The sequence below is a fragment of the Haliotis asinina genome, chromosome 5 (assembly GCF_037392515.1).
Source record: "Haliotis asinina isolate JCU_RB_2024 chromosome 5, JCU_Hal_asi_v2, whole genome shotgun sequence".
Taxonomy (NCBI): Eukaryota; Metazoa; Mollusca; class Gastropoda; order Lepetellida; family Haliotidae; genus Haliotis; species Haliotis asinina.
Window position 1 is genome coordinate 76,509,309 of NC_090284.1, and position 13,834 is coordinate 76,523,142.

The window sequence follows — 13,834 nt, forward strand, 5'->3', positions numbered from 1 at the left end:
CGTAACACAGACACAATGTGTACAAAAGTATCCTTTACATATGAAGGAAAATGATATATATAGCTCGAACTATCTGATAACAGGTATTATCAACCATGAACTGTTCATTGACTGGCAACATTTGGTAACAACAGCAACATGTAATATGTCTGAAAAGACCTGTACATAGTGTTTTGAAAGTTCCTAAGTAATGTGCGCATATTTTCAATGGCTCATCGTCAACATCAGTCTTGGCTACCGTTTACTTCGCTGTCAATACTTACAGCTTCTTAGCGACCGTTTTTATGACTTGTTCGTTGGACGTCATAGTTGTGTTGTTATGTCACCACATGTCCCGACTCAAATATTGTTAAAACAGGCACTATATTCCGTCCGAATACAAGTTCCAACACTTCGAGTTCATTACACACACCTCGTCGTTCAGAGCCTCCTCGCGGAGCTGCATACAACAATCACCTCCGCGGCTGTCGAATTCCTAAAATATAGTTCCTATGTTAGACTGAGTTTTTATGCAGTATGAAATATGTTTTCACTGTAAACTGCTTACAATAAAAGTCCATAATACTGAACTTCGGGAAAACCTATTACAAATATCTTTGTCTGCACGGTAACATCTGCGAATGAATATATAGTTGTTGTCAAAGCAGGTGGTTTCTAAGACGAATGCTATATTTACGTTATGAGTTTCCGGTGTGAAAAGTGGCTTAAGGGGAGTAACTCACTATTCATGACCACTGTCAAGCAAACGTACGTAGAAGATGCATGGAATGAACTAAACAACCCAGTAAATGCAACAGTATTCTAAAGTAACGAATTGTCATTTCTTCATGTGACAGTCATATATTTCTGCAGACAGAATTTCTGCATCAGGTGCAAAACAAACGAAAACATTGCGTCACACAGCGTACCAATATACATCGCGTCCAGAAAATAATTACAATGTACTCATATCCACTGTCTCTCCCACATGAATATCCTTCTGCAGAATATGCTATAGCAATGTTTTATGTATACAGCACCCCCTCCCGTTTTGCAATTCGGGGATTTATATAATATAAATTATAAAAATACATTTTCAATAATTCACACTGAAACTATGTAAAATTAAAGTCATTTTATGAGTGCTTCAAAGGACAAAATTGGCAGTTGTTTCCATTTTTTCCCAAAGTACTTATATACTGAGTCAAAAAGGAAACTTCACAGAATGTAATTTTTAAAAATAATGAATAATATTTCTCTGATGATACATCTATGTATCGGAAATGGGAATCCCATCTTTCGACTCCAGAAAAAAAACGTTAGCAAAACCCACTCAAACCCATCCATTCGTCTCGCAAATGACGTTAGTGCCAAATTAGGTTTTGCAGTCGATCACGTGATCTTTGCATCGAACGTTTCTCCATTTGCACGTGTTTGCATTGGCCTCTAGAACTGAAAAAAAACACAACTAAAAGTGGGCTTTTTTCAGTTGTTGAGGCCGCAGTTCTAACGGTACTTTAACGGCTGAGATGTTTAGAGGTCGACTTTCCTCACAGACCATTCGAAATCGGTTGCGGCTGCCAATCTCCATTCTCGACGTCCATATCGTGGGCCAATACTGATGGCGTTTCATCAATGTCAACCTCTGCTGTGAGCCCAATGTCACCTCCGATGGACCCAGAGAGACTGGAATCGAGACGTCTTTAGCGATGAATCAAGGTTTACATTCAGATTCGCGGACGGCAGGCATAGAGTCTGGAGACGACTTCGGGAACGATTTGCCCAATGTTGTGTACAGGAAGTCGACAGATTCAGTTGCATGGTGCGGGGTACTTTCTGTGGGAACAACCGTTCTCGACTTCTGGTCATCCGTTAAAACCTCACAGCTGCTGCTTACCGCGACCAGGTGCTCACACATGTACGCGTTCCTTTGATGGCGGCTCATGGCCCAGGTCTGCAGTGCCAGCATGACAATGTTCGGCAGTATATCACAAATATATATTTGTACCGCGACGTCCCCTGTCCTTTATCTAGTAGAGCAAGTTTGGGATGCACTTGGGAGAAGGCTTCGTGGTCTTAGGAACCAACCTCAGAATTTGCAAGAACTTGGTGCTGCCTTGCAAGAGCAATGGCGCAGAAGCCCCAACCACGTGTTCACACGCATCATTCAGTCGATGAGGAGACGGTGGTGAATGCGCGGGGTCGCCATACACAATATTGAACTGAGAAATTTGGAATTTTTATTCTTGTGACTTGACATTCTGTATACTCATGTTTTGGAACGTCGATGTAGCCTAATGAAACTGTGACAAGAATTTTTATGGATGATCAACTTCTTTATTGCAGGGTAGCGACGTTTCGGTATAGATTCTTATACCGTTTTCAAGCTTGAAAACGGTATAAGAATCTATACCGAAACGTCGCTACCCTGCAATAAAGAAGTTGATCATCCATAAAAATTCTTGTCATCTTTATCTCAGCAACTTCTAGAATGCCTCTCAAACAGTCTAATGAAACTGTTCGTTGAACTGCCATTGTATCGAGTACACACCACACAGATCTCAGCAATGAAATAATATTAACAATTTAACCATCTTACCATCTCTTGTTCTTTTATAGTGCCCGGAAGAAAGAATGTGAAATTTCTTTTTTTGACTCAGTATATTTCTGATTTTTTCTTACATTGAATTGTTCATTCTCTAAATGTCTTTCATTGCTGAGATAAATGTGTCAAATGAAAGGGTAAGCTGTTTAAGACTGTAAATGTGGCTGTGAGTAGGGTATGATTAACTATGTGAGTGTTCGAGTCTAACCCAAACATGACACAGTATTTTTATTTTCACTCTCAGATTACTGTAAACATAGTTATTATGGAAATTCCTCCCTTTCTGCCAGAAGCTGAAAACAGTTTTACATTCATACAAGAGATGTAGAATATTTTCGGAATCAGTTTACAAAAAGAACATAGATCATTAACTGACTTCATTTTCAACTCCTATTTTGTGTATGTCACTGAAAGTCTAATAGCTTGCAATCATTTGTACATTATAACAAACACATTTTTTAAATCTTTCCAGTTGATATTATAATCAAAAGCAGACTTCCAATGTTGCAATCCGTAGGAATATTATCATTGTTAATTAATTAACATGAACTGTGTCTGAGCTTGTATCATTTGAACTGTGCCTGAGCTTGTATCATTTGAGATCATAACGAGATTAATACTGTTAATGTTCAGATGATATAAATGATGAGATTTGTCTCTATTAAGATGCCTCCAATACATCTGGGATGTTGTGTAATAAGCGTCGATAATGTAGGAAAGTTCCTTATATTTGTACGCCCAAAATATTTCAAAGCTGAGAGAGACACCCTAATCAAAATATCTCCGATACTGTGTAGACCATGATCAGTCCAAGCAAACGTATCTTCCGTACTTTTCGTTACACTCCACTACTGAGTCTAACAAAACCTTACGGGAGGTCGCGTCAGGTAACCTTTGAGATTGACCAATCAGAACACAGCTTACCAAATCGCGAAAGTGGACATTCGCTCATACCTTTTGAACTTTTTATCTCGAAAACACTCTACACAAAGCCAAAATTCCTTTTCGTGAACTAGCAAGCAATCTGTTCATATGTTCTAAGCATCTCATTGTGTTGATGACCCATAGGTCATGAAGCATCAAAGTAATTTCTAAAACTTCAACGTTTCCACATTGCCATGCAGGATTCAAATAATTGGCTAACGTGAGTTTACAGCCTGACATTGAGCCCATCCAAATGGCCTAAATTTTGTGGATGTTCATTTTGAGTCCTGACATTTTATGAAAGATAGTGCTTCAATGGAGACATTAAGGCTTGTTTTTATCTGATCTGTCAAGAAAGAGGTGTGTGTCATCAGCATATTGTCCAAATTTCTGATCGCCGGGCTTATACGAGGGCTGGTCAAAAGTTCTAGGCCTACATAACGTCTAGACTGGTGACACCGACTAATCTTAGAAGCGTTGTTGGACAGTGTTCTTCATCAGAATTTCCAGTTATTTTACTCAAATAGGTCAACTAGTTCGAAAGTGACAGGTCCTTGATGTATACTGAGGTATACATGAGTACAACGTGAGAGATGTTGAGGGCTGGAGTTCTGATTTTACATGACAATGCCTCGTCTCACATAGTTTGATTGACAAAGTCCGCAGTACAATAGTGTGGCTTCGAAGAACGTCCTCATCCTCACCATTCACGTGACCTGGGCTTAGATTTTCGAAGCTCTCTTAGCGCTAAGATTGTCGTAAGTGCCATACATTAACATTACATACATAACATACAACTATCATAGCGCTAATAAATCTTCGAAAATCTAGGTTCTTGCTCTATGCGACTTTCACCTATTTCCAAAAACTGAAGGAACATCTCCGTGGTAATGACGAGCTCAAAACAATGAAGAGAGTTCATTTGGAGACTAATGAAGAGACATGGTAGGTCCCCAGTTTTGACAGAGACGGGAGACTAGACACCTTTCAGAACTGCCCAAAACAACAGAAGAGGATAACGTGGGAATATAATAAATGTTGTAAAGGAGGCATTACCAACTGAAGAAAGTAAGAGGCCTGTTCAAAAACATCTCCACAAGCGGAATTACAGGAAAAGATTACTAGTGAGAAAGAAATTGACAGTAAGTGCTGAGAACAGATTAAGGAGAATGTCATGGGTATGACACATTTTCATTGGAAAACCCAAACTAAATGGCCCAAAGTGATATTCAGTGATGAAAGCCAAAGTTTTCTTATGAAAAGTAACAAATTTTCTGTTTGAGGGACGCCTGGTGAGGAGTACAGACCATATTGTGTTACGTTACAGGTTTCTCAATCCTCACGTTTGTTGGCCTCACTGACACTCCACTTGACAGACTGAAAAATGTTCCAAAATACAGCCTCTTGCGTCGTCAGCCGTACTTCCAAACGGGCCAGGATTCAATTCAAAACTCCCCAGATCTGCCCTACACTCACATACAAGTCCTTTAACGGCCAGGCTGCACCTTTCATTGCAGATCTCGTCAACCCTTACAGTCCAGCTCACGAACGTCGCTCACAACAGTAAAACCCTCTGACAAGGCAAAAATTACAAACTTAGGACCCTTGGATACAGAACTTTTGCCTGCCTCGTGGAGCTCTCTCCCCTTTGACCTCAAATACTCTGGATCTCTGGACTCTTTTATATCCAGTCTCAAACCTTACCTCTTTGATCAATATTATCATCAAAACCCTTAACTGTTATGGGATAATTGTTTATGTATTCTGCATCTATTTCATTGTAGTTTCTTAACTCTGTATACATTATGTATGTATTTTAGTGTACTTATGTAGCGCCAAGAGCATTCTTATGAGTGTGGATATGTGCTCGTTATAAATATATAGTACTATTATTATTTTTGTGATGACTGTATCGCTTCACTCGTTAAGCAAACGCGTGTGTCACAAACAGACTAAACAGATGTTGCGACTTAAATAAATCGGCTTGGTGAGACCTCTATTGAAATAAGGTATTTAACGAACTGTTTAAGAAAGACTAAGTAATTGCATTTCCTAACCTGCCCAAATCTAGATCTCCCCTTGTTGTTTCTTGTGTAACTGATGCATTTGTCCCTTTCCTGTACATTTCGACTCCAGGTCATGTTAACCTGTTCGTGAATCTGATTTGTCATGCCTAGCCTTATACAGCAGCCTTTACTCAACCCTGTGCTGATAATCGTCCAAGTCGCACCTTCCTTTGATACTCTGAATAGAAAGTTCACGTCATTCAGCCAGATTCACCGTGCGCTCTGGCGATCGCGATCTCCATTGGAAAAGAAATTATGAATAACAGCTTCTACTTTGCCGTTTGCTAGCTCAAGGTATTGAATTATTTCGAATTAGTGTTACAAGATGGTATTCATTCATGTGTGAGTTCAAATGGTTCCTACTCAAAACAGTATAGGAGTCCGCAAAGGGGAAAAATCCTTCCCAATGCTATTCTCACTATTTGTGAACATTATTACTTTCTCAAACTTGTCCTAGTCTTTCTGTTGAGTCTAAGTCACTCGACGGTCTGTAAGATATGTCCGTCGTGTTATTCACGATTCCGACGACACAGCATTATTAGCCTTCAACCACCAAATGTTGCATTATTATACAACTCTGAGATTAGCAATCAACCATAACGAAAGAAAACTTTTAACTTTCGGCGGTACAAAAAAGATATGAGTAAACAGATACTAATAAATGGTACACTCGTCGAATATGTCAAACATTATAAGTGTCTTGGAATCAGTTTGAATATCTCTTTAAAAACCCTTTAATCTGCTGCTAAAGCAATGTATTTCGTTCTTCGGAAAGACGTTTAACCTATCACTGAAAAGGCAACTATATCTCTTTGATGCCATAGTTACGTCTGGGTTTGGAAACTGTAAATCTATACACTCCGTTCATGTTGACTTTTTACGCACATGACTTCCCTGTGAGATGGAAGGGTACCCCTAATTAACTCTATGAAATATCTTATGGTATGTTTCTGGCTATACTCCTATTTGATGAAAAAACAGCAGCTGTCAAGAATTGTATACCAAATGTTATATACTAAACAATAGCAACCAAAACAGGATGAAATCTGCAGATGCCGTTTATACTGAATCTGGCTATACTGTCTTGGTATAGCGGAACTGACTCTTATCCGCTGACAATGTCTGGTCCAACGTACACAGAGTCAGGCTGGAAATCAAACACCGAATGCGCATCATGGGAATCCTCTACCATTCCTCATGAAGAGCCCGGGCTAATTCCTGTAGATTTTGAACAGGTGGATCCCTTACTTGAACTTCACGCCCCATATGGTCCCACAAATGCTCATTTGGGTTGATGTCAGGTCTTCTCACAGGCCAAGATAATCTGTCAACTGCATTGCTCTGCGAGTATGCGATAACAGCTCTGGAACGATGGGGCCTAGTATTATCGTCCATTAATACTGGCCGACTGGCGAGGGGTCGGTTATCAAAATGTGGGACAACATCAGCTTCCAGTACTTCCTGTTGGTATCTCTGACCATTGAGTGTCCCTTGAATGGCGATAATTTCAGCTTACAGTCAGGAGATACACACCCACACCATTACAGATACGCCGCGAAAGGGTTCAGCTGCATGGATCATCCGCTGTTGATAAGCCTCATTACTCCTTCTCCAAACTCGCCAACGGTCATCTGTAACACGCAGAAGAAAACGGCTTTCATCGGACCAATGGATCCTGCACCATGTCCTCAGATTGTGGTTTTACCGTTGATTACACCACACCAAACGTTGAGCCTTGTGTCTATCAGTACGGGACGTCTGATTGGACGACGTGCACGGAGTCCAGCGGACCTGAGCCTCCTTCGGATGGTACTGGTTGAGAGACGAAGATTGGTGTCTGAGATCTTTGGCACTGGTCATGGGCCTGCGTCTCACTATTCGAACTATGGCACGGTCGTCACTTGAGAGGTCTTTCTCTACCTTCCTGATCGTGGACGATCCTTGACGTAACCATACGTAAGACGCATGTTTCCTTACAATGCGTTTTAATGACAGTGTGATTGATATTCAATCTTGATCCAATGTTGCGACAGGTCAAACCAGCTTCATGCATACCAATAATCTGCCATCAGGTATTTTCAGAAAGCCTACGCCTCGACATGTCCAAAAAAGTTCAATCTCAGCACTGTTCACTTATTGATGCGTCGTTAAGAAAGCAATGAGAATACTTCATTTCACCTTTTTATATCCCTCAGACGCTTGTAGCGTGACAGAACGTTACCATGAAAAAGCATAAATTTGAGTCAGCACATGAATTACATGCTAACTGCTTGTATTTAAGAAATACAGTTCGTTCTACCACCATGTATAGTGTAATAAAGCACACTTTCGCCCTGAACTATTATAGTTAAAGCACGAGGTATTATAGTTAAAGCTACGAGGACTCTTGCGTCCGAGTGCTTTAACGAATTAATAGTTCAGTTTATTACACTATACATGGTGGTAGAACGAACTGGATTTCTTTTTTAAGATGCCGTATTTAATCATTTCTAAGCCCAATTTCGTTTAATCTATGTCAGAAAAGAAACGACGGCGTCTGTGACCTAACTTAAGAATCCTCGCACAGGGCTAACTGATGCGCTGTTCTTTTGACGTGTCAGACCCCTACGTTAAGACAAACGTTACTGGAAAAACAAATGATGAACAGTTTGGTGAAGGTTTATGTTCGGGTTAAATATCTTAGATCATTTTAATTACATCCGTGATTCTCTTAAACCATACAAGGCTAAATGACCGTCTCATTTCAACTACCAACGAAAGTTTAGATCAGTACATTCAGCTGAAGCTGACTAGTCATGCGACAATCCACGATTGCATTGTGGGATTGTAAACATTGCAAACATGACCGTGTCTCTGTAAAGTTTTGAGTCGAAATATGAGGCAATTTATCCTTCGGAAAACATAAACATAAATGCTATGTTTCCACCAGTGATGTTAGCAGTTTACTGTGGGAGGCTGTACTGGCGATGGCAAGTGACATCCATAGTGACGTCAGTAACATTGTGACGTAATGCAAAAAAGTTGGATTACGAGGGGGCAGACTGGAATGGCGCAGTGACGTCAACACATTGTGACGTAATGTGCAAAAAGTGCACATCGTCTGATAAAGTATTGTCGGCGCCTTTGATCTTACACAGAAGCATCTTAGAAATGTAGAATGATATAACTGGTTGACCTCTCTGATTTGATTCCTTTTTCTTACTATCGACAATTATTTTTGATGGTGCTTAATTAATGCTCATATGAGCGGGCATATTTAAATTTCAAGACTACTTTTAAAATTGCTTTTTTTCATCTTCACGCATATCAGTTAGATATTACACAACAGTGAGCCCAAGAGGTGACATTGTGTAACTAACGGCTATTGGGTAGCTTTGTCGTGTCATGCAGCTGACCCAGGTTGGATTTTCTAAATATTTAACCATGACCAAATTTCTAACGCCATCGCTATTACATGTTTAACTCGTAGGAGGCGTAGTAGTTAAAGTTGTGACGCTGAATACGCCATATTCGGCTGGTGTGACCGACACTGATATTGGCGGAATGTTTCTCAAACAGGTTACTCAATGAGCCCATGGCCACTCAATGGCATTTCAGATAAGACGTTCTGAATCGTAAAGAAAACTTTGAAAACGTCTGAATGTGATGTTGTCTGGTCGCCTAGCGGTGAAAGCTATTCCTACTTTTAACGTGTGATGTCCGTCCTTAGTGTGGTCTCAGAGTGCTATAGCTGGAATGAAGGTGGCGACCAACCTCCCCGGGCACATCCTCACGAAAATTAACATGACCTCCACATTAGGCTTTTACTTGACAAGAACTACAGGAATACATAGCGACAACACATAATTAACACACACGTTACACCAGGCAAAATGTTTGTCACAAACAGTTCATAAAAGAAATTGTTCATTGCAAAAGTCACATTTTCTTTCCGTGAAACAAAAATTTCAAAACATTGGGAAAACACGAGTGTTGAGAGTAGGAGGATACACCCTGATATGTTTATGTGATTCAAACCCACTCCAGAGCCTGCACATACACTTAACCGGAAATAGAGAGGACGCTCTCGCCAACTGGTCGTCATGTTTGGAAGCGTCTTGTTGTCAACCTCATGTTGACTCTACCCTGGGACTGTAACAACCTTCTACTTTGTCCTGACGTGTGTGTGGTCTGGTTGGAGCTCCGAGTTATATATAGCTATGTGTAAGTACTAAACCTGATTTGATTCTAATAATCAACGTGAGAATGCACGTGCCGAGGAAGAGACGAAGTCGAGACGATGATCGACGAACCTGGAGCACCAAGTCACATTCTCTCGACGTCGACCTCAGAATTTCATTTCTTATTGGTGCCTGAGAAGCGGTTGGGAAGCCTCCAATCCCTGTCTGTATGGTACGTCGGATATACCTCAGGAAGTCGTTGAATGCTTGGGACTCTCATCGCTCACAACGTCAGCTCCAACATGGGTCCCTAGGCGGAAGTACAGGTTACTATCCTTCCTCGCCCCTGCCATTGTAGACGGGGTCGCGGACAGAATAAGGGACGAATGGACGTGAATGAGTTCCGACAGTAGACGACTCGGACCAAACGACCCTCCACTACTTCTCGGTTCTGTGGCCTGAGGTCTGATGGACGTGCTGACGCTACAACCCATGAGTGTTCCGATCTGACAATACCACGACTGAAAAAGGATACCAGCACCCACAAGGCTCAGGGGGAACCGCCTTCAGCTTCAGTCACGGTTCATCCAGCGTTAGTTCTCCTAAACACCGTTATCGACGCCCATGAGACAGCGATGCATCAGATAACGTTCTGTCCTTGGCGTGAAGACTGCTCTGTCTGAAATGTAACAATAACGATTAAAGCTGTTTCAGGAACACATGGTAAACGTAGACAGCATAATTTAAATACGATTTTTCATTCTGCCACAATAAATCTCAGAAGAAACGGGTAATTTGTGACGGTAAACGAAAAAGGATTAAATATGATTGTTTGATGTTTAGTCTTTTTTAAGATCGACAATGCGTTTATTGAAAACACAAACTGAATTCTTTAATATCGCACATTCGTTGTTTTGATATAAAATATACTCTTGGAATAAAGGAACGCATGAACGTACAAATGCTTTACAGGTACCCGGGACCCTTGATTCGAGTTCGTTACTGGTCTACTGGTGTGATAACATCGGAAAATACCTGCCTGGTTCTCGATAAAGTTAACCGTAGCTCTAATGAGGTTCTTGAGAGACATTTAGAAGCTGGTATTCAAAGAAAACGCAAATATTATGGATGACAAGTTCATTTTTCCGAGAAGGGGAAAGGAATAGCCCAAAGTGTTTTGACATACAATTATAAAGTTGTCATCCGTATTATTTGCCTTTAAGCTGGCCTTAATGTTGGCTGTGTCTGAACTGAGACACTCGAGGCCTCGGTATTCATCTAGGGGCGTGACGTGATCACTGGGAAATATGCATGTTATATCACGCAAGGTCACACCTGTTGTTTTGGATGTTCCTGGGCGGAACTCGCCATTTGACCATTGTTTGGAACTTACATTATCGGGTGTTATCAGGTGTTACCTTCAAGTTATCACCTTTCAAATCATTCTTGGTCAATGCTATTCAATGTGGTGGTGTTAAATTATCTGTGTAATAATCAGGACGAGGTTGGTTTGATGTTTGGGAGATAGGCAATATGTATTGCTGTGTATCTTGATACAACGGTCCGTGAAGATCCAGTTAGACCTAGCTTTCAGTAACTGCTGCTTGTGGTAAGCGGCAGCTAATGGGATCCGGTGGTGAGGGTTTCTTGACGTGTTTCACATGTCATTGTATCCTAGCTGCCTACACAGAAGTTCTTGTTGCTGATCACGGGATTGTCTGTTCCAGACGCGATTATGCACAGACAGCCAAACTATATAACAAAGCGATACAACGGAAGACCGAAGGTCTTTTCCTATCAAAGGTTTGGGTTCAGAGCCGTGGTATGTCTGGAGCATTGCTAATGGCAAGCATACGAGTTAAAACCAACATTGTTATCTCCTGGCACTATTGTACTTACCGACTGTGTCTTGCAAGGCTGGTTATATACGATGCTGTGGCGTAAACATTCCTGTAGGCTCTCTCCCATCAGTTTGTGTACATCTTACAGAGTTCTCTCTTCCATTAACATGTCCAGCAAGTACACTGATATTGTCTACACCCAGTGCACGCAGATCACCGTTTTACAGCATTTGTAGTCATAGTGCAAGGTACATCCGTCTGTGTCTTAGATGGCTGGCGTTATGAGGAATCGCTGCATGCTGCTTCTGATACCGTTCATCTCCATGGCAACGTAGTGGTCATTAGTTAGATTTGCTCAAGAACAATTACCAGACTCCAGCGTCCTTCATCTGTCAGTAACATGGCAATTGGAACATCGTCGCTAACACGCTAATGACACGGTAGATAATTAGTGTCCATAAATGAGTCTATTGTCCTTTTCTGCCATGCGTCTACCATTACCATGCAATCCTGTGCATTTACTCTGACGACCAGTGGGTCACTTTGTTTAGTGTCCCTTCATTCCTTCATATGTACTTTTAATACATTTTAATACTTTTTAATCTGAAGAAAACCAAACATTTTGACAGGAATCAGTTCGTCTTCCCTGTGCTCTTTTCTTCACGTGACCAACAAAGTACACATTGAACAGATGTCCCTTTTCACTTACATACTTGTTTTAATTCTTGTCTGAAGAGCAAAAGCTTACAGGTGTCTCTACATCCCTCCGTATGTACTTGTTCCAATACTTGAACAACAAAGAATACATTTAGACCAGTGTCCCTTCACCTCTCCCTCTGTACTTGTGATGGGACTAGTAAGAGAATCTGAAGCATGTTATAGAAACGAAATTAGTGACTTTGTGGAGTGGTGTAATTCAAATTTTCTGTTTATAAATGTAAACAAAACAAAAGAAATGATAACTGATTTCAGGACTGATAAATTAGGACACTAAGTAGTTGAAGAATACAAATATCTCGGCACTATTTTAGACTCAAAATTATCATGGAGTTCTAACTCTAGCAGTGTATACAAAAAATGCAAGCAGCAGTTACATTTTCTCTGGAGATTAAAACACTTCAAGTTAGACCAAACCATTATGGTGCATTTCTATAGACGTTTTATCCAGTCTGTTCTAACTTTTAATTTTGTATGCTGGTAAGGGAACCTGTGTTCAAAACATAACAAACTGCTCATAATACTCCATCAAAAATAATTGGTGTCCCTTTGGAAAGTATCGACTATTTAGAAAATTGTCCCTTCATCCCTCCCAATGTACTTGTTCCAATACTTGTCCAACAAAGAATATATGAGACTAGTGTCCCTTTCCCTCTCTGTGTGTTCTTGTGCAGAATTAAAAGGAAAAACCAACAATGGACATACTTTTCTGTTAACCAGAAACACATGTACATTGTCTACATATGTGAGCTTCTGTCTTTATATCTCATGAATGAAGTATAATTCTTACCTGTAACCTTTATTTCAATCAACCAAAACTGTACACTTTAATATATACAATTGCATTAGTCATGCCAGAATTAAGACTTCCTGTATGTAAATCCACTTCAGTTTGATGGGAAATGTATTTATCACAGCACGTATGTGCGCATATGTGTGTATATGTGTGTAAGAACATATATGTATTTATTACTCACCCGTTGAAGATACTGCAGTGTAATATTTTCACTTCAATATTACACTAGTGTAATACCGCTTGACGTATGACGTCAAAATGGTTCAATGTTGTGACGTCACAATGCTAATGTTGATGTCGCGATTTGACTAGACCTTGCTTGACTTGAAAGCTGAGTGTCCTCCCACTGTAGGCAATTTCGCCGCAGTTTCTGTCAGTTTATGTTGGCGAGTAATAAACAGAATACTAAACTCGCCTCTGTGAAATACCATTTTCATTAAACTCGTTAAAGATTTGGTATCAAACTCGCTTTTGCTCGTCTGATACCAAATCATTAACTCGTTTAATAAAAATGGTATTACACGGAAGGTCGTTTAGTATCCTCTATGTATGAATGAATATATGCACACTATTGTACTGTATATGTTGTAGAGTGGGAATAAAAATGGAAATAAAAAAAAAAATAAATAAATAAACAATGGACACATTTGGATAGGTGTCACTTCATCTCTCTCTCTATGTACTTGTTCCAATACCTGTCCAACAAAGAATACATTTAGACCAGTGTCACTTCATCTTCTCTATGT

The 13,834-nt window shown here is 40.3% G+C and overlaps 1 protein-coding gene across 12 annotated transcripts in view; it reads right to left on the reverse strand.

Annotated features, from left to right (window-relative positions):
• LOC137285313 (uncharacterized) overlaps window positions 1–453 on the reverse strand; it is a 42,691-nt gene extending 42,238 nt beyond the window's left edge. For 5 of the 12 annotated variants that reach the window (XM_067817669.1, XM_067817666.1, XM_067817667.1 and 2 more), the window contains exon 1: window positions 264–441. In XM_067817669.1, coding sequence (XP_067673770.1) covers window positions 264–307 — 44 coding nt within the window. In that variant the 5' untranslated portion in view covers window positions 308–441. Of the gene's footprint in view, window positions 1–263 lie in introns of all 12 variants that reach the window. The other 7 variants (XM_067817664.1, XM_067817662.1, XM_067817660.1 and 4 more) reach the window with 3 other exon arrangements.
• Window positions 454–13,834: the final 13,381 nt, after the last annotated feature.